We start from the raw sequence: 23,951 nt of genomic DNA, 5'->3' as shown, positions 1-23,951 counted from the left end.
GCTTTTCTCTGAGTGTTGGTTCTCCTGTCCCCTATCACAGAAAGGTCTTCTCCATGAAGTAGGAAGTGGACCCAGTGGCAGCCACCAGGAAAACCCAGAAGGGAAAGCAGCACTCCCCAACAGCCAAGAGAGCAGTCTCAATGAAGGACTCTATCACTTCTGCTTGGTTTCCCTGCCACATCTGACACCTACCACTGTTGCCACTAGGGTGAAATCCTAAGACTGGCTAGTCCTGGACATTGAGCTCATCCCCAAGCCAGGGGTAGGGAGTAGAGGGAGGCAGGGCCCATTACCATACTAGGGAGTCAAAAAGCTCACTGAATACAAAAAATCAATAGTGCTGGTCTGTTACCTTAATAGCCATTTACCTCCCTTTATATCATAATATTGTTTTAGATAATGCAAAAGAAATCATCTTCATAGTGTCACATAAGCAAAAAATTAATTATACTTGGGCAAAATAAATACATGATGGCTTAACTACAATTGTGACAATAAATGCCAAGGAGTCAGTGAAACCTGTTGGCTTGCTCTCAATTAAAAAAAAAAAAAAAAAAGCATAGAAACATTTTTTTGTCATCATAGAACAGGCTGGCAATAGGAAAACTCTTGATCAGGACCCAAGGTGCAAGTCATGACTCAAACCTATACAGTCCTGAGGTTCCCCGACATCACCAGAGGAATAAAGGGCCACCCTTGTCATATTTTCCCTGATAGGAAGATTCCCTGACAAAACAACCACTGGGAAGGGCTCTTTCAGATTCCACCATCTCTACAGAGGAAAGAGGTATGACAATGGTACTGGGGGACAACAGAGGTCTACTGAAATGGAAATGGGGGGGAAAAAAGAGGCTCCTCCCAGAAAGGTAAGCGGACAGCATCCCTTTGGCAGAGATCATTAAAAAGCTCAGGTGTGTAGTATTTGTTTCCCCCTGGCTTAGAGGAACATGGTTATGAGATGGTGGCAGGGCTGCAGAGGGAGACTGAGGAATACCACAAGCCTCGAATCACAGCCAGCCTCCATGCACAGGTGTTCAGCACCTTGCTCAAGGGAGATAAAAGTCATCATTACAGTAAACATCAAAACTTGCAAGGGTTTTGCAATCTCAAGAGGGGTAGATAGTGTTTAAAATTTGCATTTCTGATAGTCGATGTGCTATTAGCATCTTGATGTTGTTACAAGGCTAGATTAAGTGTTTTTCCCAGGGGTGTCTGGGCGGATCAGTGGGTTAAACCTCTGCCTTTGGCTCAAGTCATGATCCCCAGAATCCTGGGATTGAGCCCCGCATCAGACTCTCTGCTCAGCATGGAGCCTGCTTCCCCCACTCCCTGCCTACTTATGATCTTTGTCAAATAAATAAATAAAAATATTTAAAAAAAAAAAAGTTTTTCCCAATTTTTTCCCAGAGAAATATGTGAACAGGCTCTAGGTTTCAAATACGTATTGAGAATTTACTATATACCAGATAGTACTGTAGGTGCAGGGATGCACCAGTGATCAAAACAGTCCAAAAAACTATGTCCTCATGAAGTTTATATTTCAGTTGGAGGAGACAGACAATAAACATAATAAGTAAATAAAGTACATAATAAGTAAATAAAATAAATACACATGTAAAATACATTTACATAATAATAAGTAAACAAAATACATAGCTTTTAGGTGGTGAGATGTGTAAGAGAAAAGAAACAAAGCATGGGGGGGCGCCTGGATGGTTCAGTCGGTCAAGCATCTGCTTTGAGCTAGGTCATGATCCCAGGGGATCTCACTGGGCTTGCTGCTCAGCTGGAAGTCTGCTTCTCCTTCTCCCTCGGCCTTCTCCCACCTCCCCCACTCACGCTCTCAGAATTTCTCTGTCTCTCTTAACTAAATACAATCTTAAAAAAAAAAAAAGGAAACAAAGCATGAAAGAGGGATGGGTGGAGGTTGTAACACGTAAAGGATCATCCCCTATATTCTCCTACACTGTGGATTCTTGGCAGATAAGAACAGCAATAACAATCCTCTTTCTGCTGGTAAGGACCACTCCTGGCCAGTACACAAAAGGGGAGAGGACACGGGGAGGGAAAAAGAGAACCTAGGTAAACCAAAGAGTGGGATTCAGCCCTGGGTTGTGGCTTTCCCACATCTTACCCTGTTCCTACTTCAGTTTAGATTTCTGTGCCCAACCTGGGTAATGATGTTAACAAAACCTGCCTCCTATCTACTTCATGCAATACAGTGTTGATAGGTCATGTGGCCTCTAAGCTGACCCCAATATATATTTATCTTCCTTTTTACTATTAAAAAGTTCATATATGGTTCTTTATGTTTCCTTCATCATCTATTAATTGAACATCTACTATGTGCCAGACCCTGCTCTCTGTCCTGGAGGTATAGCAGTAAGACACACAAGGTATCCATCCTCAAGGAACTTACGTTCTAATAGAGGAGATGAAAAATTCAACAGTAGACTGAATATAGAAGATACTGACAAGAAGACTGATGCCACTGAACCATCCAGGTATGAGATGATCAAGTCCTGAACTTAGATGGCTCTCAAACAAACTGAACCAAATTCTTGACTATCTGTGTTTGCCTACAAAGCCCCTTCTATAAGGGAGTCAAGGTAATAGTGAAAATCCAATTGTGGCTATTTGGTCTTTCTAAAATGTTGTAAGGGCTGTTTCCTCTCTCTTACGACAATCTGTTGTGTGTACAAACAGAAACATACCCTTCCACCTCCTGTAAGTTTCTATTTTTTGAACTGCAAGAGTGTTATTCCAAATAGTATAAATAAGCATGCCTTTGATTTCCAGAGTCTTTAGCAACTTATCATAGCACTACTGTTTGGGGTTTTTTTGGTGTGTTTTTTTTTAAGTGTCAATAAGAACCATTAATAGTAGTAAAAAAAAATTATATATATATATATATATATATATGTGTGTGTGTGTGTGTGTGTGTGTGTGTGTGTCACAATAACGATAGTAACATGTCCTTTTCAAAATAGAAAGTGGAGCAACAGATCTCCTCAGATTGCTTTTAGGCAGGGCATTTCAGTAGGAAGGGTAAAGAGAGGAATTCAAAAACACACACTTGGAGAAGAACCAACCCACACCTTTTATGTTCAAAGGCACAGGATGCTGAGTAGATGGAAAAGACAAGAGAACGAAAATGTGGTTATGTCACACCCCAACACCTTGGGGAGAGAAGCCTAAAAGATCGGAACCAGAAAGCAGTAAGACAGTGTGTTATAAGCACTAAATGCTTTTTCACACACATGCTCAGCCTGGCTGATTTACTCAAACACTCCCCTCTAGCCTGAGCAGCTCCATGGGGTTGGTTGTAGTTATAAAGCAGCCAGAGAGAAGCAGCTCCTGAATGTGTGTGGACAAGTCCCTCCAGCTGAGATTTTAGGGGACCCCCCCAGCAGCACTTTGATGTTGCCTACCTCAGACCCCAACTTTGCAGACACAACAATTTTCTGTGTGCACCCCAATATGATCAGTTGGAATGTTCAGACATACGACATGAGCTTACTATAAACCCCAAATGCACCTCAATGTCAGGACAGCCTGCCAACCAAAAAGACAAGATCTCCAAGTACCGCCTCTGTCTGCAGCAGCCAGACAACCCAAAAATCATCTTATTTGGCATGGTTTCCTGTGTAGATCGGTGACAATGAAACTCACTTGAATTACTGATGGAAGGACTTTTACAAATGGCGCTTTCAATGTGCCATTGAAAACATATATGCCTTAAAAAACATATATGCCTATCCCTTCCCTTTAGAAACTTTGAACATCCCGGTTGGGATATGGTCTCCTCTAGGATGAAGCTAACTTATATCAGCGCCTTTTTAATTTTGTTTCGGGTTGTGTGTATGTGTGCGTGCGTGCGCGCATGCGCGCTTTCAAACATACCAACTACTGCAAAACGAACTGCCAGGGAGCTCGTATTCCCATCACTGTCCATAAGGAAGAGAATGGAGAATATACTTGGAAAAAAACTGTTGTTGTTTTTCTTGTTGTTGTTTTAACTGCACTAGATATTTGATGCCAAATGTCTCATGAAATGAATATCTGGTAGTTATGAAAGGTGTTTTGGGGATCTGCCTGGTCAGCTGAGGGGCAAGCTGTAAATGCACAGCTATCACTACAGCCTCCTGACGGGGGTAACCAGCTGTTCATTATATATGAAATCTTCTCACAGAAAATACCATGTATTTTAAGGACACCTCTCCTCAGCACCCAAAACCAGACAGAAACAATGAAGTGAATAAAATTCAGAGATCTCTGTCCATCAGTCCAACTAGAATTCTGGCCACTGTACTGAAAGCAAATGTGCTATTTCACTATTCCAATATTGCAAGGAAATTCCAATATTTGTTCTGACCCCCCACTTTCTCCAAAAACAGCCCTACCTTCTAGTAATTATTTCCCCAATAGAAAGAATCCTAAGAAAATATCAGAAGTTGAACTAGACGGGGGCAAGGAAGAGGAAAATTAAGCAGCCAGAATGAATGTTGAATTTGAACTGTTGGTAAGTTCTTGGACCACCTGCCAAGATGTTTGCAAGCATTTTGCAGAGAGTATCTTCCTTTGATTAACAGTATGTGGCCTGAGTCCCCCCAGACTTTCCTCCTTGGATAAAAAGATGAGAAACATCTCTGTGGACATTGAGCTAACTACAACTGAAATCTAAGGACATTCCCCCTTCCCCCAAAGAAAGTATGCTTTGGAAATAGCAAGGCATTCTAAAATACTCAAAACAAAACAAAACAACAAAACCAAGTCTCTTGGGGGGGGGGGGGAAGGTAGCAGTGACTGTAATTAACCGAGAAGCAGTTGTGGAACGTCTAGGGCTGTATTTAAAGGGACCTGCAGGAAGGGGGTAAGCAGTCATGGCTGTAGCAGGGTCGTAAAATACCGATTGCAGAGAGAAACGGGGCAAGAGAAGTAAATGGATTTACTTACAGCCCTCGGAGCCGAAGCCAGATTTTCTCGATCTGTTCGGGTTGCAGGTACTTCAGAGAGTTGCTCTCAAATTCTTCAATCTCCTTGGTTGGCGACTCCATAGCTGCAGGTTATCACTGGGAGTGAGGCTGTGAGAGTTTGGGCTGGCCCTCTCCCCGCCTCCTCGCGGGTCCGGCCCTCGAGCCCCAGCCGGGCGCCGCGCGCCTTTGCCTGTCACTTTCTGTGCCCCCAAACCCGGACTTACTGCGGGCTCGCAGCAAGGGCGACCCCCGGCCCAGGTGCCTCCCGGAGGCAGCTGCAGGAACCAGCCATGGTTCCGAGCTAATTCCCAGGAACAGGGATTGTGCTCCTGCTCCAGGAGAAAGCACCTCGGACCTACTCGGATTGTTTTGTTTTTTTTTTTTCTTTTCTTTCTTTCTTTCTTTCCTTTTTTTTTTTTTTTTAAGACAAAGCCACAGAAACGATCAGTGTAGCAGCTGATGGATTTGGGGGAGAAAGGGAGACCGGGTAGGGAGGGGGAGACTGAAGGGAGAGAAGGGAAAGAGGGGAGAGAGGGAAAGGGAAGCGCCAAGGGGGAGCTGGCGCGGGCGGAGTGGTTTGACCTGGAGGCCGCGCACCCCACTGGCCCGCGCCCCTCGCCCCCAGCCGCGGGCGGCCCGCGGCTTCCTTCCTCCCGTCCCACCTTCTCTGCCCAGCCTCGCCGCGTTCGCGCCCCGTCTCTTGTTTGCTTTCACTTACCAGCAGCTCTGCTGACAAGCGAGAAAACTGACAACTGAGAAAAGTCGTCTGTCAGCGCGCCGGGGCTGGGCGTCTGGTCTGACACCCGCGGGCGCGGAGGGAGGGGCGCGCGGGGAAGCGCCGTCCGCGGGGCACACGCTCGGGCCTCGGACCGGGAGCCCCGCGCGCGCCACGCACCGCCCCGGCGCGCACAAAACGACGCCCGAGGTGCCCCGCGCGCCGTCCCGGGGAACCGAGGGCTTCGGCCCCCCAGAGGGCTGCGGGCAGAACCGCGCGGCGAGCTTCCGCGGAGTTCGCGCCGGCAGCTCTCAGGTGCGGCTCACCTACAGGCCCGCCGGAGACCCGGGTCCATTTTGAAATAATAAAGCAATTGGTAGAGATTAAAGTAATCACACATCACACTTAAAAAGTCCTGATATGTTCTTACTAATGAGAGTCTTCATTTGTCCGTCCCTCCCCGCCTCCCCGACCCATGATGGGGTAGAGGGAGGGCATGGGGGCGGGGGGGGGGTGCCGGGAAGGAAAACATAAACCAACACTGAGGAGGTAGGAGGTTCCATCGATTAATGCCACATATTCCTCAAGAGGTCCCTGCAGGGGCGCAATGGTTGGGCAGGCGTTGAGACTGGGAAAGAGTTTCAGCTCCACAAAGTGGCAACTCACTGTGTCCCCCTAGGTCATTCACAGTGTCAATAAAGCTCTGTGCTCTGGAAGAATGGGACCAGATATGGAGTTGGGTAGGGAGGAAGGAGGGGGTATTAAGAGAGAGACCAAAGACGGAAAAAGAAAAGATCCTGGCTCCAGTTGATTGCAGCCAAACTCCCATCTAGATGAAGCCACTACCACCTCCCAGGGCTATTTCAAAGCTGGGACCCAGGGCTCCTGAGATTCTGGGTGCAGCTTGCCCCTTAACCATATTTCCCTCCCTGGCAGATTCTTTCATTCACACTCCCAGAATCCTTTGGCTAGCCGTTAGTTATATGCCTGCTTCTCAAAAGTAAGATAGTGATAAAGATAAGAGCTAGTTTTTCCTCATTGTTCCAGTAAAGTTACAGTCATATGACCTTGATAAAGGAATACAATGATAGTGTCTAAATCCTAAATGCTCACCCATTTGGTAGTTGGCATTTACTTTCCAGAAATTAGAAGTGAGAGTGATGGGAATGGCATGACCACCCCCATTCATTCCAGTGGAAGAAAGTGCCTTCCTCAAGGTGAGATGACTGACCCATTTGATTGAAAATGGCTTACACACTCGCCTACCACACAATCTGAAGTCACCTCATGAAAGTCAGTCCTTGATTTTCTGGAAGCACATACATAAGTCACCGAGTTAACACATTACCACCAGACAAAGATAGCATTAAGCAGTCAACATGTTAACATGAAATTCTTTTATCTGAAAAGAACCTATTACCTACCCAATGTTACCCAGCAGGGAGCAGTAACCTGCTAAAACTAGATGTTTAAAAAAAAAAGACATATTTTAATAACTTGTTTTGGGGATGCAAGAAGGGAGGCAGCATGGTTCCAAATGAGGTTACCATCTCTCTGCACCTTGGGCAGCCTGCTGTCAGAGTATGGAAGTGTAGTAATGAGAGTAACAGCAAACAGGTATCCAAAACTGTCTATAGTCCAAGCACTGCTCTAAGGTTCTATACTCACATAATATTAGCAACAACTCTAATAGGCAAATACTATTCTTATCATCCCTATTTTACAATAAGAGAGCTAAAGCACAGGAGGTTTTCCAGACCTACTAGAAAATGAACTGACCTGGAAAAGACCAGTGTTTGAGTTATGGCTCATTACCCTATCCAGTACAAATCTGTCCCCCTCACAGGGTCCCATTTTCCACATGGTTCAAGTGAAGAATTTAGGTATAAAGATTTTTTTACATCTGTTCCACCTTTATGATTCTACAAGGTCATCTGGAGAGAACGGGGTGTGGGGGGTGAAGGAACTACAGAAAAGGGAGATGCATGTTGCTGAAAACATATTTTAATTATGGTATGGATTCTCCAAGGACTGGCCTGGGATGAAAGATGAAAGGGAATAATAAAGCATATTTGTCTTCCTGTCCTCCACCATACCTATCACCTTTTCTTTGGATGTATGATTTGGATTAAGTCAGAGAAGAGCAAATTTTAGAAGAAAAAGAAAAGGAACAGCCTTCCACTGCAATTAAACCAATCAGAGAGGGAAGACAAAAAATATTATTCAAAAAAAGTTTCTAAAAAGTGGGGCACCTAGGTGGCTCAGTTGTGAAGCAGCTGCCTTCGGCTCAGGTCATGATCCTAGGGTCCTGGGATGGAGCCCCACACCAGGGTCCTGGGATCAAGCCTTGCATTGGGCTCCCTACTCTGAAGAAAGCCTGCTTTTCCCTCTCCCACTCCCTCTGCTTGTGTTCCCTCTCTCACTGTGTCTCTCTCCGTCAAATAAACAACATCTTTTTTAAAAATAAGTTTCTGAAAAGTAATTTTGTTTCATTTTTTAAAACTGAACATGCATCAGAAAGTTAGTAAGGATACATCACTCTTCTTTATTTTAGAGACACATAGTTTTTGGAGCCAGAGAGACCTTAAAGATAATATGGTGTAGAAGTTTACAAATTTTTAAGTGACAGAATATTTTATTCAGAATAACATTTTATAAGGGACTCCAATGCTATTTCATGTTGAAAATTTAAAGAAAGAGCTGCTCTGGTTGAATAGGGCAGGGAGGAAATGCGTAGTTCTCAGGGACAGAGTCCACCTCTGCCTTCTCTATATCCCATCTCTGTGTGATGAATACTCCCACTTTACAGATGAGAAAACTGAAGCCAAAGTACCGTAAACTATTTTAGGATTTCTTGCTCCTAATCCAGGGTTGTTTCTAAACCACATTAGGAAAAATTTGTCTTCTTCCTGCCAATGAAGTATTAGTACTATTAGATGCATCATGTTATTATGTTACTCAGATTTTATTCTTTTTATCTATCACAGACAGGATATGTTTGACAGTTGCAGCAACATTATGAACAACAATTTCCATGGGTAGTCCACACAGAGAGAAGCAATAAACAGATGCAAACCCACCGAGAAACTAAAGATCTAAGGAAATGTAAAGCCACTCACAACTTTGCTTGGGAAGTTAATTTCTACTGTGACTTCCTTACCCAGCTTTATCAGTAAGACTTTTTAGGAAATCTTATATGGTGAAACATCATATAAGATGTTTAGATAGAAATAGATAGAAAATAGAAAATAGAAAAAAAGATAGACAGACAGACATGCATATATAATATATAATGCACATATACATACATATACATATACATATATACATAAATATAACTGCCAATTTAAAATAGTTCCCCAAATAAACATAGAGTAACTTTGTCTAAGCACTAGGCAAGCCTCTGTATCAGCAGCATTAAGTATCAAAAGATAAGAGAGAAAGTGATGATCCTTTGTGTGGCAGAGTTCAAGGAAAAGCTCAGTGACTCTCGGACAAGGAAGCAGGCATCAGGCTTTATATGCGAAGAATGAGCCCTCAGGTCCCTTTCATCTCTAGGACATCACAACCCAATAATAATCATAAGAACCACAATCACTACTTTTTTTTTTTTTTAAGATTTTTTTTTTAAGATTTTTTATTTATTTATTTGACAGAGAGAGATCACAAGTAGGCAGAGAGGCAGGCAGAGAGAGAGAGAGAGAGAGAGAGAGAGGAGGAAGCAGGCTCCCTGCCGAGCCGAGAGCCCGATGCGGGGCTCGATCCCAAGACCCTGGAATCATGACCTGAGCTGAAGGCAGAGGCTTTAACCCACTGAGCCACCCAGGCGCCCCACAATCACTACTTTTACCTGTTACTGAACACTACTACCTTCTGTCAAGCATCATGCTAAGCACCTCACAGGCTGTTTCATTTCATCCTCAACCAAACAGTTCAGAAGAGTTCCTCATGCCCATTTACAAGTAAAGGCAAGAAGAGGTTCTCAAGGGTCAGATCCCTTTTGCAAAGACATACAGTTAACAAGTGGCAGAGCCAGGTTTTAAACCCAGACCAGAGTGCAAAGCTCCTGTTCCTTTCCTTTCTGTGTCCCTGCAGACACATAAAAAGGTAAGTAAAAGCATAGATAACAGAGAGGGCGGGCCTGCAGGAACACAGAGGAAGGGTCACTGATGCTGGGGGGAGTGGGATAGGAAAGCAGAGGTGACATTCAAACCGGATCTTGAAAACAGATGAGAAGTTGCTTACATGGAAGATGAGTGAAGGCAGGTGATTCCAGAAAGGGCACACTGCATGAAAAGAAACACAGAAGCACGAGAAGGTGTGGGGTGTGCAGCTGCTCCCAAACTATTTTAGGTGGCTTGACTGTAAGTGCATAACTAAGAAGAACAGGAGGAAAGGCTGGAAGGATCAGCCAGGCTATGGTCATGGAAGAAACTCAGGCTCTCCCCAGATGACGGAGAATGAGGGGTAATGCTAAGCAGAGGAAGGCATGGTCCCATGTCAAGGGTGCCCGCTGCCCTGAATACATATCATACACTGAGATCAGCTCTCCAGGAATCTGCCAGGGGCATATGCAACAACCGTGGGGCAAATGATAACCAGGGTTCCATAAAAGGAATCCGACTATCAAATACAAATGAGCACCTCGGCCTACGAAGAAGGAAGAGTTGCCCGAAGAAAAGAGACACAACCAGAAAGTACACGGCATTGTCTCCAAAGAACCCTTCGAGAAGCTTCGAGATCAGGACTGCCTGCTTCAACCTTCATGAAGCTCACCAGCACCCTTGTTACATTTTTCATGATTTGGCAGTGGCATCATCCAAAGAGTCTGCTGAGGGGGAAGTTCTAGGAAGACTTTAGGATATGGGAAGTAGCACCGCCAGGCACCGCAGCTCCTCCTTCCCGTTCACACCAGATGTGAGCCAGCCCCATAACACACTGTCAGCGGAGGCTCTCCTCTCCCATCGGCTTCCCTTTCTGGCAAGGGGCCTCTCTGGTGACAGTCACACTGTCTTTTCCCTTTGATGCCTTCTCATTTTGATTTTATAATTTGGGGCAGACTCAGTCTCAGGAACCACTTCCACCAGAAAAAAGGAAGTACACGAAGAAGGGTGAACCACTAAAGCCAGAGGACTCCCATTCTCTGGCCCATCTGAAGTGGGGCTCTGAGTAGCTACCATCTCAGCTACCCAGAGTTTGGCCAAGAGGGGTAGGGGGAGCAGACAGGAGAAGAAATAGGATGCAATCCCAGCTCAGGTGTGGTCTCACTGAACCAGTTTCTGCCCCTCTCTCTGGCAGGATCCTTCACTTGCTGTGACAAACTCATGTAATGCTTCCAGTGGAGGTGGCACAGGCAAGTAGAGGTCTAAGCATAGCACTGAATCACACGTGACCTAGGATAAGATACTTCCCTTCTCTGGCCATGGGCTAGGTTGGGCTCAGTGGCTGCCAGATCTCTTCAGTTCTCACATACCTTTGAAACCCACAGCCTGGCCTGGGATAAACAAACTTTTCATGGGCCCCCAAAAAAGCTACAGAAAAATCTGGAGTCTGACCACTGGCTAGATTTGACGCTAATAAACACAACCTCAGTTGGTCAATCAGAGCCATCCCTGTATCTCTAAACAAAGTGACCAAAGGGTGACATGTAACTATAGCATTTGTTCCCTATGAGAGATTTGATACAGCCACTGGGAAAGAGAGAGGGTCTATTTATCTTTCCTTTGAGATAATATTATAAAGCTTGAAGTTATCCTGGCCCCAGGGTTATCTTTTTACCATGTAGAGAGAGTATACCAGAAAAAATGACACCAACAGAGAGAACAGCAGAGAGAATAGCTACAGACACAAAGAAGCAAAGGTTAAAGGATCTTTTGAGCCCCCTTGATCCTACAATGCCTGAAGCCAGAGCTATCCATGGACTTTTTAAGTGGGGAGGATATATGCTATGGTGAGTGCTGTGAATTGTGTAAGATAGATGAATCACAGACCTGTACCCCTGAAACAAATAATACATTATATGTTAATTAAAAAATTAAAAAATTTTAAAAAGTTCAACCCCCTCCCCCCAAAAGTTAGATGAACCAAATAAACAACTTGTATCAGACTTCTGCCACTGAAAACCATAAAAATTCTGACTAATAGAACTCCCATAGAGGATTTTTGGAAGGAGTTAAAAAAAAAAATGTATGGCCAGTGCCTTAAACACTTAAACACTTAAGCATCTAGCACAGTAGAGTTCCTCCCCCATCTCATCCACCCAATAGAACATGAAGGCAAGGAACCTAGAAATGGTACAGGACCTTGGGGTGGGTAGGGGACCCGAGGTAAACGAAAGGAGACATTTTATCTTGATAAATAGGTGCCCCAATAATTTTGTTTCAGTAACAGTTTGATAATGGCCTACCAAGGCATTGCCATTATTATACAAGTGAGTTCCTCAAAGCGATCCTAAAGTGAGCGAAGTATGTTATTTTTATCCCCAGTTTAGAAATGAAGTGGATGAGGTCCAAGAGATCTGCTGGCCTCCCTCCGCTGGTCTACCCTCCAGCTAGTGGCCAGGTAACACGACAGCACGCGGCTTCCTGACTCCTCGCTCTCGTGGCCACTCTGCCTCTCAGAAGACACTGCCAACCCAGCAGAATTAACGTGGCTGTACTAATGAAATTGAAAATTCCGTTCATGTAAAACTGCTGATGCTACAGGCAGCCAAATTCTGACCCAAATGCACATAAATCAGCGGGTTGTTCTTCCGATGGCTGTGAAGCAAATTTGAATGTGGAAAACCTCGGCACGGAAAGGGACCTTAGCAACCCTTTTAGCCAAGATGCTAATCATATGGAGAGGAACAAGTAGCCCAGCCAGTTTCAATGAAGCCCAGTGCAGAAGGCCCAGTGGCAGAGCTGAGAGCAGAAGCCATGGACCAGTGCTCCATTATCCCTGAGCCTCCTTCCCAGATCTCAAAATGGCTCCTGCTCCTATCCAAGGATGTGGCTCAATGGTTTGTTCACAGATAAGAAGAAGGAATGCCCACTAAAGGCACAGGCCATTGGCAAAGGCTTCCTGAAGGAAAAAAATAGAGAAGAGAAACTCCAGGAAAGTGAAAATGCGTGTGGTGGCACAGGTGATGGCACGGAATGGGTGTGCCTGGTGTAGGGGGCCCCAGGGATGGGACGGCAAAGGCTGGACATTGAGGTGGGCTGGGGCCACCATATGGAAGCTTAATCCTTTTATGCTCTTATCGGTAGGGAACTGTTAAAATCTGTTGAGCAGGTGTGTAGCAGATGCAAAGCAGAATTGATTTAACAAGTATAATTTATAAAGAATAATAATTTTTTTTTCAAAAAATTGTTTTGAACTGCCACAAGAGAAAAAGATTTGCAGATTCTTATCTCTGTAGCAGGACAGGGAGTGGGAGGGTGGGATGACACAGACCCAATGTCACAAACAAATGCCAGGACTTTGAAAATCCATTCATTCATTCAACAAACTTTGCTGAGTGCTTACTATGTGCTAGGCACTCTGTGGTGAGAGGTATACAGCAGTCAATAAGAAACCCAGTGCCTCCGCCGTGGAATGTCAGTCTAATTAGGGAAACAGATAATAAACACATCATCACAAATCATGAACCATGCTAAAAAGACAATAAACAGAATCCAGTACAGAAAACAATAGGGGTGGGGCCTATTTATAAATAGGTTGACATCAACCAACTACTGCTTTATAACAAACCACCCTCTAAAATGTAGTGGTTCAGAACAACAGCAACAATTTTTTGCCTCTCATGATTTCAGGGTTGACCAGGCAGTTCTTCCACTGGTCTTGTTTGGGGGTCTTTCACGCACTTGCAAACATACTATCGAATATGATTTCACGCACATGTGGGGTCTTGGCTTATGAGAGCAAGCGTTCCAAGGGGGGAAGTTGCCATTCCTCTCAAAGGCTGGGCCAGGATCACTTCCACTGTATTTGTTTGCAATCACAGTGCTAGCTCTGATTCAAGGTCAGCAGAAATAAATTCTACCTTCCAAGGCTGGGGGTGGGGAGGGAAGAAAGTGACACAGATTTCAGAGCCATCTTTAATTCACCTGTGTGGTCAAGAATGGCCTCTGTAAGCAATTCCAGGTGACATGGGAGCCAAGATCTGAAGGAGATAAAGAAGTCATCCAGCTAACAGAAAGGAGGAAAACATTTCTGACAAGAGGGAACAGCAGATGCAAAGATTCTGGTGCGGGAAGGGGCTTAAGGGCAGTTAGGTGTGGCTGGGGTGATGTGGCAAAGGGCAGAGTTGGGGGGGGCGGGGAGAGGGAGGGGGAGGAGGAGGAGCCAGGGAGGAGCCAGGTAGTGCTGTACTAGAGCCCTGAGGGCAGATTTGAGTGTGGCTTTCCTCTGAAGTACAGGGAGAAATCACTTAGGAATTCCAAGAGGTGTGTTTGTAAAGGGTCACTCTGGTTGCTACAAGAAGAGTGTTTGGAAAGGAGTAAGAATGCAAATGATCTCAAAAAGTAACCTGGGGCATTGGGTGGGGCTGTCAGTTAAGAGGCCCGCTCTACATTTCCCATTAGGTCTTGATCTCAGGGTCCTGGGATCCAGCCCTACCTCAAGGATTCTCTCACTCCCTCTCCCTCTGCCCCTCCCTCCGCAAACTCTCTCTCTCTTTCTCTTGCTCTTTCAAAAAAAAAATCTTTACAAAAAAAAAAAAAAAAGTGACCTGAACTGAGGAGAGATCTAGACCCATGAGTTCCAGTATCCAAACCCACAGTGACAGTACTGAACTAATCCAATCAGTGATGAAGTGATTTCCCTGTTGGTAGTATTACTACAGGATTCATGAGACTAGTGTCCCAGAGGGCAGAGATCACAAGTGTCCTGTCTGCCACTGTCCCTGAGCTTATAACAGAACAAACGGTCCATGACCAACTGGGTTTCTCAGAGAAGGATTATGAAATTTATTTCATTTATAGTCCAAAACGATTCCTGCCATAGGAACTATATTCAATGAGCAAACCTGAGACATGGGAACAAATCCGTCTTCAACTTGACGGGAAGCTAATTTGGGGTGGTTTGGGGAAAGGCAGTAAGGCGCTGGCCAGGTTCCATTTTGGTGCATAAAAGGTTAACTGTATGTCCAGATAAGTGAAATGTTACTTTTTGTGTGATTAAGGACACAAGGGAAATTAGGGGAAATGCTCCTGAGGGCATTTTTTAAATTGTCCTCCAGGACACCTAAATGGCCCATTCTATTCCCTCTGATTCTCAGAAGTGAAAGGATTTTTAAGATCCAGAAGAATAAAATAATGTCCCCGTGAATACCTTCCACCCATACATTTTTGACAGATTCATACTAATAAAAAAGACCCTGAAGCCACCATGATCTGGCCCATAATCCTTCCTACATACAGACTGACAGATTCATCAGAAGTTGGCATATGCTTATATTTTTACTTCTGAGATATAAACAGACTCCTATAAGCAGGGTGTGGGACCTGATTTATGGAGAGGCATGGAAATTTATGGGCACAATTGGAAAAGTAATTAGCATGCAAAGAAAATCTTAGCCAGAGGCTCTAAAAACCCTATGTGCCACCAGGACTGCCATGGAAGGGGGTGGACTCCCACAGGCACTGTCCTGTGGCTTCTCCGTTGCCTGGGCTAAATCTAAGTGAAGAAATGAAAATAATTCTCCTCAGTGGGATTTCAGAAGCACTTGAGAAATTTTAACCAAAGCACTGAAAAGAAAGTACCAAGTCCTTGAACAGAGCTCCAATCTTGTCAATTAAGATCCTGTTTGCAGCCCTTCTGCTTTCACTATAGGCACACCAAACACAGCCTTCCGCACCAGCCTCCAGATAACAAAGATTCCATTTCCTATTTCCCGAGCCTACTCAGGCCCACAGAGCATTCGTGAAAATCAGCCCCCACCCTTCACCCATCCACACAACATAGCAGGAGTAGCCTCTCCATCTGGGGCAGAAATTGTCTCATTTGCCACGGAGGTTCCAATTTTAATGACCACAGTAATCATTTCCCATGTACTGCTGCTCTATATATGACCCAATCTATCAGAAAACATTCTGCCAGATCAATTCCAAGCAATTCCTAAAGATACTACTATAGCTGGGACGTGGGACCACATTTCCTATTCATTTATTGCAGGATTTATCCATCTCTTTGTTCTAGAACCAGCTGGTCAGAGAGGAAATTTTAATGCATGCATGACCTTTTCAAAATCCCTCCACCTCCCACAGCAAAATCAAACTTGGTGAAGGGTTTACTGACAGCAGGCTGGTCATTTACTGCTGGTCACCTCGGGAGCTTTATTTGATAACTATGGCTCTTAGAAACAACATTCTCATCAAAATGAAAATGTGCATATGTCAGAATCTTGGCAGGGAGACTTCTATCATTCAATCTGATTATAAATTTGATTAAAATTGCAGGGATCACCTACCGCCCACAGTTACTATCTAGCCCCGGAAACCACGACTAATAAATGCATCATCATAAACCACTTAAAACATAAAGGAAAGGAGGTGGGGGAGGAATGGGGGGGAAAAGAAAGGGGAAAAAAAAAAACCACTCCTAAAAAAGGCTACAGAAATTTAAAGGCAAAAACAAACAAACAAACCACCTTCTGAAAATGTGGTGATTGGACTTTTCTTTCTCTTTTCTTTAAACCAATTAAGCAGGTGCTTAAATTTGAGTGCTTATCAGAGTTTGATCTCCAAAAGTACATGTGAACGCATTATTCTGGGCATCTTCGCAGCAGCCTGACTCCCTGTCATTTCGTGCCGCTGGCTGAGCCCATCTCGCCTGGCATTTGCAAACATTGAGAACAGGCTTTTCTCATTGGCCAGGTCCTCCAAGTCGGCCAGAAGCCCGCAGCGGCGAGGAGGCTCCATTTGTCCCAGCTGCTGCTAACCATCACGCCAAATCAATATCCCCTTGGAAGGCGCTTTCACCTTTCACCGCAGCAATTGATAGCGCCCCAGAGGCTCAGTGACGTCGCTGGGTGTTTGCTCAGCGAAGGAAAATCCCTCTTTGCACCACCGCCGGCTCTGTCCTCACTCCCAGTGGAGCGCGCTTGCCTGTCCTTAATCACCCGTGAAATGGTGCGGAGGAGGGGCCCCGCGGAAATAACCCAGGGGGACGACCAGCTGTGACTCATGCTTTTCACCTTTGAAGGGAAGTAACATCTTGGAGCAGGATTCCACTCTGGCCTGCCTCCAAGGGACACAAGAGAGAGAGAATACCCTTCCTATTCTCCACTGACAAGGACCTGGCGATGCCGCTGGAAGAAAAGGGCCAACATCAATAATGCATCGGGATCGTGGCCGACATAGTTTTCAGCTATCTGGGTAATTGAGCAGTTGTCAAAATATAGCTCTAAAAGGCCATGTGCATACAGAGCCTTCACTGTTCCGGAAAGGGCAGGCTTAACCCTGCGTAGTGTCCAAAGGACATATCCAATCTCTCCTCTCCCCAAAAATAAATATTTGCTACCAATGTGAGTTAGTAATAGTAAGAGTAGCAGTATAGTAATAAGAATAGCTACTGTTTACTATATGTAGTCTGTATCACCGTCTTTGTAAGCATGACAATGCTTGAAAACTTCAGAGGAAACTTAACTTGCCCGAGGTCACCTAGTAAGTGGCAGAACTGGGTTTAAACCGAAGCCTGTCATCGGCCTACCCACTATGGTGTCTCCCAAAAGTAGGTATTTTTGTGTAAGCTGGAAGGCTAATGCCAAGCGTCTGGTTAACCAACAGCCCTCTGACCCACAGCCCTCTGATAACGGTACAATGACTGCAAATGCAGATCATTTCCAGCCATCTTTAAGTAGCTTTACAGACAAGAACGGGGAGAGGAGAGGAGAGCCACGACCACTGACCCAAGACCACACTGGCAGACAGTAGCAGTATGCTGAAATGAGAAGGCCCTTGCAGTGAGAAACTTAACAGCTAGTCTCTTAGCAAATTTCAAGTATACAATATAGGAGTACTAACTGTAAGCCACCGCGCTACACATTAGATCTCCAGGATGTAATCATCCCGAGTAACCGAAACTTTGTACGAACATTGTTTGTACCAAGAAACCTCTGCCCAACATTGCCCCATTCCCCTGCCCCTCATCATCCCTGGCAGCCACTGTTTCACTCTGCTTTTCTGAGTTCAACTGCTAAGAGAGTATATCTCAAGTGTTCTCAGCACCCAAAAAAAAAGTGATTATGTGAAGAGGTATGTTAATTAGCTTGATTGTAGTAATCCTTTCACAGTGTATACATATATCAAAATATCACATTGTGCACTTTAAACATATACAACTTTTATTGGTCAGTTATACCTCCATAAAGCTGGGGGGGAAAGAGCCTTTAATTATTATGGGAACTGCGTCAGTCATTCATCTAAAGGTCTACGATGAGAGCCTCACCTTCAGAAAGACACAGCACAGCTTGCACCACTGGTTTCCTGGGAGGCATGCTCTCTTCCCAGGGGTTTCCAATGACCAACAGGGAACACAGTGAGGGACTCCAGAAAGAAATCCCACATATCACACACCCAGGAAACCCTCTCTCACCCACTCCATGGTCTTGCTTTTGCCTCTGCAGCATTTTCCTCCAGAGGAGAGACCATAGTAAAAATAGTACTGGCTTGCTTCATTAAGGCAGGACAAAATACTTTCTTGGCACTGTTTTCCTGTCTTTTAAACTTCTCTCATCCCTCTCATCTAATTCTTCTGTTGCAAGAAATGAAAAGGAAGCGTGTTCCTGGAATGGTACATGCAAATGAAGAGACAATGATGGGAGCTGAGCTGACATGTTCCAGAGCAGACAGCAATGCACAAAGCTAAATGAGCAGCAGGCTCCTGGTCGATAACACAAATAATAATGATAGTAATAATAATGATAATAATAGCAACACTTCTGCATTCATCTCCCTTTGGGGCAGTCCTTTTCTCCGGCTTCCCAAATCAGAACATGGAATTATGCATAGGGCCCGAGGGGCTCTGCCCTCTGTGATCTCTACTCAACCCAGATTAATGAAGCATTCATAACACCTGTGCTTACACTTCTCACACTGTCATCCCAGCCATGTCAGGGCTGGTTTCATCTGCGTAGAACAAGCCTTTAAATTCCAGCGGCACCAGGGATTCAAAAGGCAATGACCTTGACATACACAGGCTTTCCTCTCACCCCCCAGGAAGCTGGGGGCTCAGCACCAATACCACACAAAAGCCACCTTCCACCCTGGAATTAATCATCATTTCAGAGTTTCCATTACAAATGTTTGTTTAGAGAAGCCCAGAATAGTGGACCAATCATGGGGTTTTAGAGTGGTTTTAAACTTTTATGGATCAAGGACACTCCTGGAGAATCTGATAAAAGCTACAGAGTTTCTGTCTATTTAAATTAAACCTATATGCTACGATTTGCATATATAAGGAGACTCTTGTACTCACCTGGAGCAATTCCAGGCTCCTTTCGCCAAAATCCTACTGTGGTTCAATGACATGTGTGTATGTGTGTGTGTTCTAATCTAGTTCACTCTTCTTAGCACTAAATGAAAATGATATGAACTAAAAGGAGAAGGAAACTCGATCCCAGGACCCTGGGATAATGACAGGAGCTGAAGGCAGATGCTTAACTGACTGAGCCACCAGGCATCCCTAAAAAGTGAACTGTATTTAATGAACACCAAATACATGCCAAATTCTCTACCAGGTATATGATATGCATATGTGCATTTAATCCTCTTTACAATCGCATTAACAAGGACTGTGTCTTACTATTCACCTCTCCCTCCCCAGTGCCTTTCACAGTGCTGGTCCTCCCCCCGCCGCCCCAACCCAACCAAATTACTTGCTGAGTGAATTCATTGTCACTATTTTGCAGAAGAGGAAACTGAGCCTCTCAGAGGTTAAGCAACTTCTATAAATCAGACAGGAAATAAAGGCTAGTAGAGGTGGGATTTGAACTCAGATCTGCCTATTCTCTTTCCCCTGTGTCTTGATGAACATTTGGTATGAGAGACTAAATCAAAGACATACACAAATGATATGTTGGCAAGACTTGCAGGAAAGAGGAGAAGCAGAGTAGGTGGGCTGGGGGCATGTGGAGGGACCAGGCCAGGCCACGGTACACAGGTACACACACACAGGGTGGTCAGCGGTGGCCTCTCTGGAAGGTGAGATTTGAGCAGAGCCTGGAAGGAGATGAGAGGATGCGCTAAGCAGAGGAGGATGCCAGGGAGGGGAACAGACGGGGCCAGCCCTAATCAGAAGTAGACCTTGTAGCTCTAGGAATAAGTCGGGAGACCAGGGGAAAAGTCATAGGAGGTAAGGTTGGGGATGAGAGGCTACAGAAAGACCTCATGTCAATCATTGTAAGGACTATGGCTTTTACTCAGGGTGAAATGGGAACTCATGGTAAATACGGATTGGGGCAGAGGCATGATCTGACCTCCGTGTTCAAAGACCATTTTGGCTGTTGACATGAGGATGGAGAGTAGGGGTGAAGAGATCAGGTGAGAGGCCTAATCTAGTTTTTCAGGCAAAAGATGATGGTGGCTTGGCCAGGGTGGCAGCAGTGGAGATGGAGAGAAGTATACTCTGGACTTGTGAGAGAAGAGAGGAGTTAAGGATGACTCCAAGGTTTCAGGCCCAAGAAATGAAACTGACACCTGTTAGTCTCATCCCCACCTTCTAAGTAGGCCAAAAAAAAAAAAAAAAGCCTGCTCTTATTCTCAAGGCCTTAAAACCAACCTGAGAACAATAATGTGCTTACGGTTTCCATACAGTTTCCAAATATATTTCTTTTTTACATGAGAGAAATTTTTGTGCCTAGCCTTGTGAGAAAAGAGGAAGAATTCCATTTTTCACTTTTGAGTGTTAGAAAGCAAGCTCCAGAAAGTGTTTATTTTGTCTCACTCCCTATCCTCATATCTGAGGCTGCATGACCTTCTCTCCCGCTCTGTTGGACGCCAGGTCAGTACTGGAATGAGCTCCTGCTGGCCACTGACCACGAGTGTTTCCAAACAACTCTCTGAAACAGGGAGCTGCAGGCCGATGCTGACTTCCAGGTGACCCGAATCTGACACCAAGAGTGAGAAGCCAGGGCTGTCCCCTCTCCTCCCATGAAAAACACAGGCATTCCTGGTTAGCGTGGGCTGCCAGGCAAATGTCGAGCCCTCAGCCCTGGACACAATCAAAAGTGAATGTGGAGCTCACTTCCGGAACACACCGCACAGCCAAGGAGACAGTCTACACGAGGTTAAAGCAAAAGGGTTTGCAGAGGGTAAGCCTCCCACTTATTTCCATCAAGGGTTCACTTTAAAAAACAACAACAAAAAAAAAGCTAAAGTGGAAAAGACAGATGATAGAAAAACTGTATTTGTGAAGGAAAAAAAAAAAAAAACGCATTGCCCATCAACTACGTGAATGGCACTATTATTTTACTGAATTCCACACAACATCCTAGGAAGCCAGCATAATTTGGACCCTTGTTCTGGTGACAGTGGTCAAGCAACTTGCCCAAAGTGACTCAGTAAAGCCATACAGATGTCCGACTACAGATAACAGTTTCCACCATAGCTGCTCTAGGATGACTGGCTGTCCCCCGTGTGCCTGGGACTGAGAAGGTCCCCAGGATGCAGGACTTTCAGTTGGAGATGTAGGAAAGACTCAGGCAAACCAGCATAAGAGAGTACCTCATTGCCTCTTGAAATGAAAATATGCCCATAAAAATACAATCATGTCATGAATACCTAGAAAACTGAGTAGAATAAATTTAAAAACATCATTGGGAAAATTAAAAGTGCACACTCTTATTTAAGGTAAATATGGCCTCCAAAGTGGGTTCTGCCTTTAAGAAGAACAGGTTTCTTTCCCACCCCGTTAATAGCCAATCTTCTGCCATCACAAGAGGGAGTCCTTTGTGAGAATTTGCTGCAGAACATTAATCCCCAATTTCCTACACATTCAACTCCACAAGAGGATCAGTTCTCCAGCTGTCTCCCAGCAAGCTTGCCAGTTGTGAGTGTTCCCACAACCCGTTGCCTTTTGCATCTCTTTGCTGCAAAATGTCAACTGTAACTCTTGCTCAAGTCATTGTAATTTATACCCCTGACCAATCTACCCAATGTCTTTCCAAGGGGACATCAATGAGTTCAGCTACCTGAGATAAAATTCCACCGCTCAGGAAAGTGGTGTTATTTCTCCCAAGCCTGCATTGCCCCACTTGCTAGTAGTGCTCCCTCACTCATTCCACAGACATTTATGCCAACTTTGAGCCAAGCCTAGTGTTGTCACATAACCTGTCAAATGGCAAAGGTCTCTCTTTACAAGGAGTCTCACTGGTATGATGTCCTGGGACCTAGACCTTGACAGTTGACACAGAAGTCATCCTCCTCCTCTTTATCATCTAGTGACTTGATCAAAGAAACTGAGGGGTAAAAATAAGCCAATATAGTGGAACTGTTGCACTAGGCTCTGTGAGCCTTGATCAGCCAGCCCAGCTGTGCCTGGGGTGACAGGCCCTTGACACGAGCTTATGTGTTTTAGACACCGCTGGCAGGGTGGACCCAAGGGGCAGAAGAGCCCTACTGTACACCTTTCTCCGCAAGGCTGGGAGCACAGGAAGGCACATTCTCTGGTTCAGCTCTCAATCTCAGGGCTAATGCCCAAAAGGCAAAGAGAGTTGAATATGTCACTGTGAGCCAGAAATAGATGGGAAGGGATTCCACTAGCAGGAGTCTCTTCCCCCTGCTTATCTCTGCTCTTGCCTCTGCAAGTCCCCCCTTGCAACAGTGGGCCAGTCAATGTTTAATTGGTGCAGGGTGGGACCTTCTTTGCAGCATTTGCTGATTTCTACAGTGTAAATACTCCCACCATGGCCAGGTTCAAGTTACCAACATGATGTCATGGAACACAGAGTTGGGCAGAAATGCTAACAATCGCCTAATCGCCTCCAGCACACGACCACTCAAATCCCCACATGAAGAACTCAATGCCTTGTTCTTCTTTATCCCCACTTTTCCAATTCTTGAATGACGGAGGAGGAACAATGTGCTGTTGTAAGAATGACTGAACCACAGAAGCAGACAGAGGAAGTGCATCACACTTGGCTTGAATATAGTGGAGGGATTTTTTGGTTTTTTTTACTACGTCAAGCCAAGTAATTTACTTCTCTTGTGCTAAACAAGTTCGCATGTTTTATTTCAGTGCAACCAAAAAAATTGCTGTGAAAGAGGCAAAGCTGTTATTATTAAACAAATAAGGAGACCACCTCCGAGTGGGTAAGACTGCCAACTGAACATAAATCTGAGTCCCGAGCCCTATTTATGATTTATTCATCTGTTTGCATCTCCCCATACAGGAGTCCAAGCATTCTGTCTACAGTGTAGATATGATGATGTTTTAATTCTTTCAGTGACTACCTATCAACCATAGGATAAGGTCCCAGATATGTATGTAGTATGGCACAGAGGCTATCTGGCCCTGATCCCACCTCTCCTCACCAGCCCTGTGACCTGAGTGACCTCATTTAAACTCCAGCCACAGTACTTGGGATTTCCATTAAATGACTGGCTCTTTCCCAGTTCTGGCCTCAAGTCATACCTTCCACCCCACTATTGGAGACACTCCTCCTTTCACCCATCCACCATCTCCAGCTAAGGTCTGCATAGCTTTCTGCTACCTTATTGTCCTTATTTCTTTAAAAGACACTCTTGCCTCCTCTAAACTAAGTAAACTCTTTGAAGGCAAGGACTGGGCTAGTCTGTCCTCCAGAACATATAGGAAATGTCAGATAAATGCCTGCTGAAATCATCTCGCTATTTCATTAAGAAAAAGACTCCTGCTGCTCAAAGAGACTTCTGTGTGCTTAGACTGCCTGAAGATTGAAAATCTCCTTGGGAAAGAAAGCATACCATGGTGGCATTTCTGATGACGCTGAAGTCAGACAACAATCAAAAACCATGTTCCCAGGACAGACCGATCCATCACCTTCTACGGGTTTGCATCAAGTCCCCCCTTCACGGACAGTTTCTTCCTCCCAGACTATGGTAACAGAGCTGTGTCACCCTCAGCAGGATGTGTCACAGGGCGCAGCTGCAGAGGCTATGGCCTTGGCCAGAATCACACTGGGTCGGGGAATACCAAACAAGACGCAGGCATGTGTTCTCCTAGTTCTCCAGCCCACTTAGGGCTTCAATGTATGGCTCTGCATCCACCTTCCAACGCACCCAGTGTGCTGCTGCTAGAGG

General features: G+C 45.0%; 1 protein-coding gene across 5 annotated transcripts in view; it reads right to left on the bottom strand.

Annotated features, from left to right (window-relative positions):
- PDE1C (phosphodiesterase 1C) overlaps nucleotides 1–23,951 on the bottom strand; it is a 495,776-nt gene that overhangs the window by 301,424 nt on the left and 170,401 nt on the right. Inside the window, exons 1-2 of one of the 5 annotated variants that reach the window (XM_032872093.1) lie at nucleotides 5,695–6,027; nucleotides 4,957–5,059 (exon numbers count right to left, since the gene is read on the bottom strand). The exons of 1 other annotated variant lie outside the window; for it this stretch is intronic. In XM_032872093.1, the coding sequence (XP_032727984.1) occupies nucleotides 4,957–5,057 (101 nt within the window). In that variant the 5' untranslated portion in view covers nucleotides 5,058–5,059; nucleotides 5,695–6,027. Of the gene's footprint in view, nucleotides 1–4,956; nucleotides 5,060–5,200; nucleotides 5,350–5,638; nucleotides 5,662–5,694; nucleotides 6,028–23,951 lie in introns of those variants that run through there. 3 more of the 5 variants (XM_032872111.1, XM_032872103.1, XM_032872119.1) reach the window with 3 other exon arrangements.

This window comes from Lontra canadensis, unplaced genomic scaffold, assembly GCF_010015895.1.
Source record: "Lontra canadensis isolate GAN:19392208 unplaced genomic scaffold, GSC_riverotter_1.0 scaffold2, whole genome shotgun sequence".
Lineage (NCBI taxonomy): Eukaryota > Metazoa > Chordata > Mammalia > Carnivora > Mustelidae > Lontra > Lontra canadensis.
This window is presented reverse-complemented; position numbering and strand designations above follow the sequence as displayed.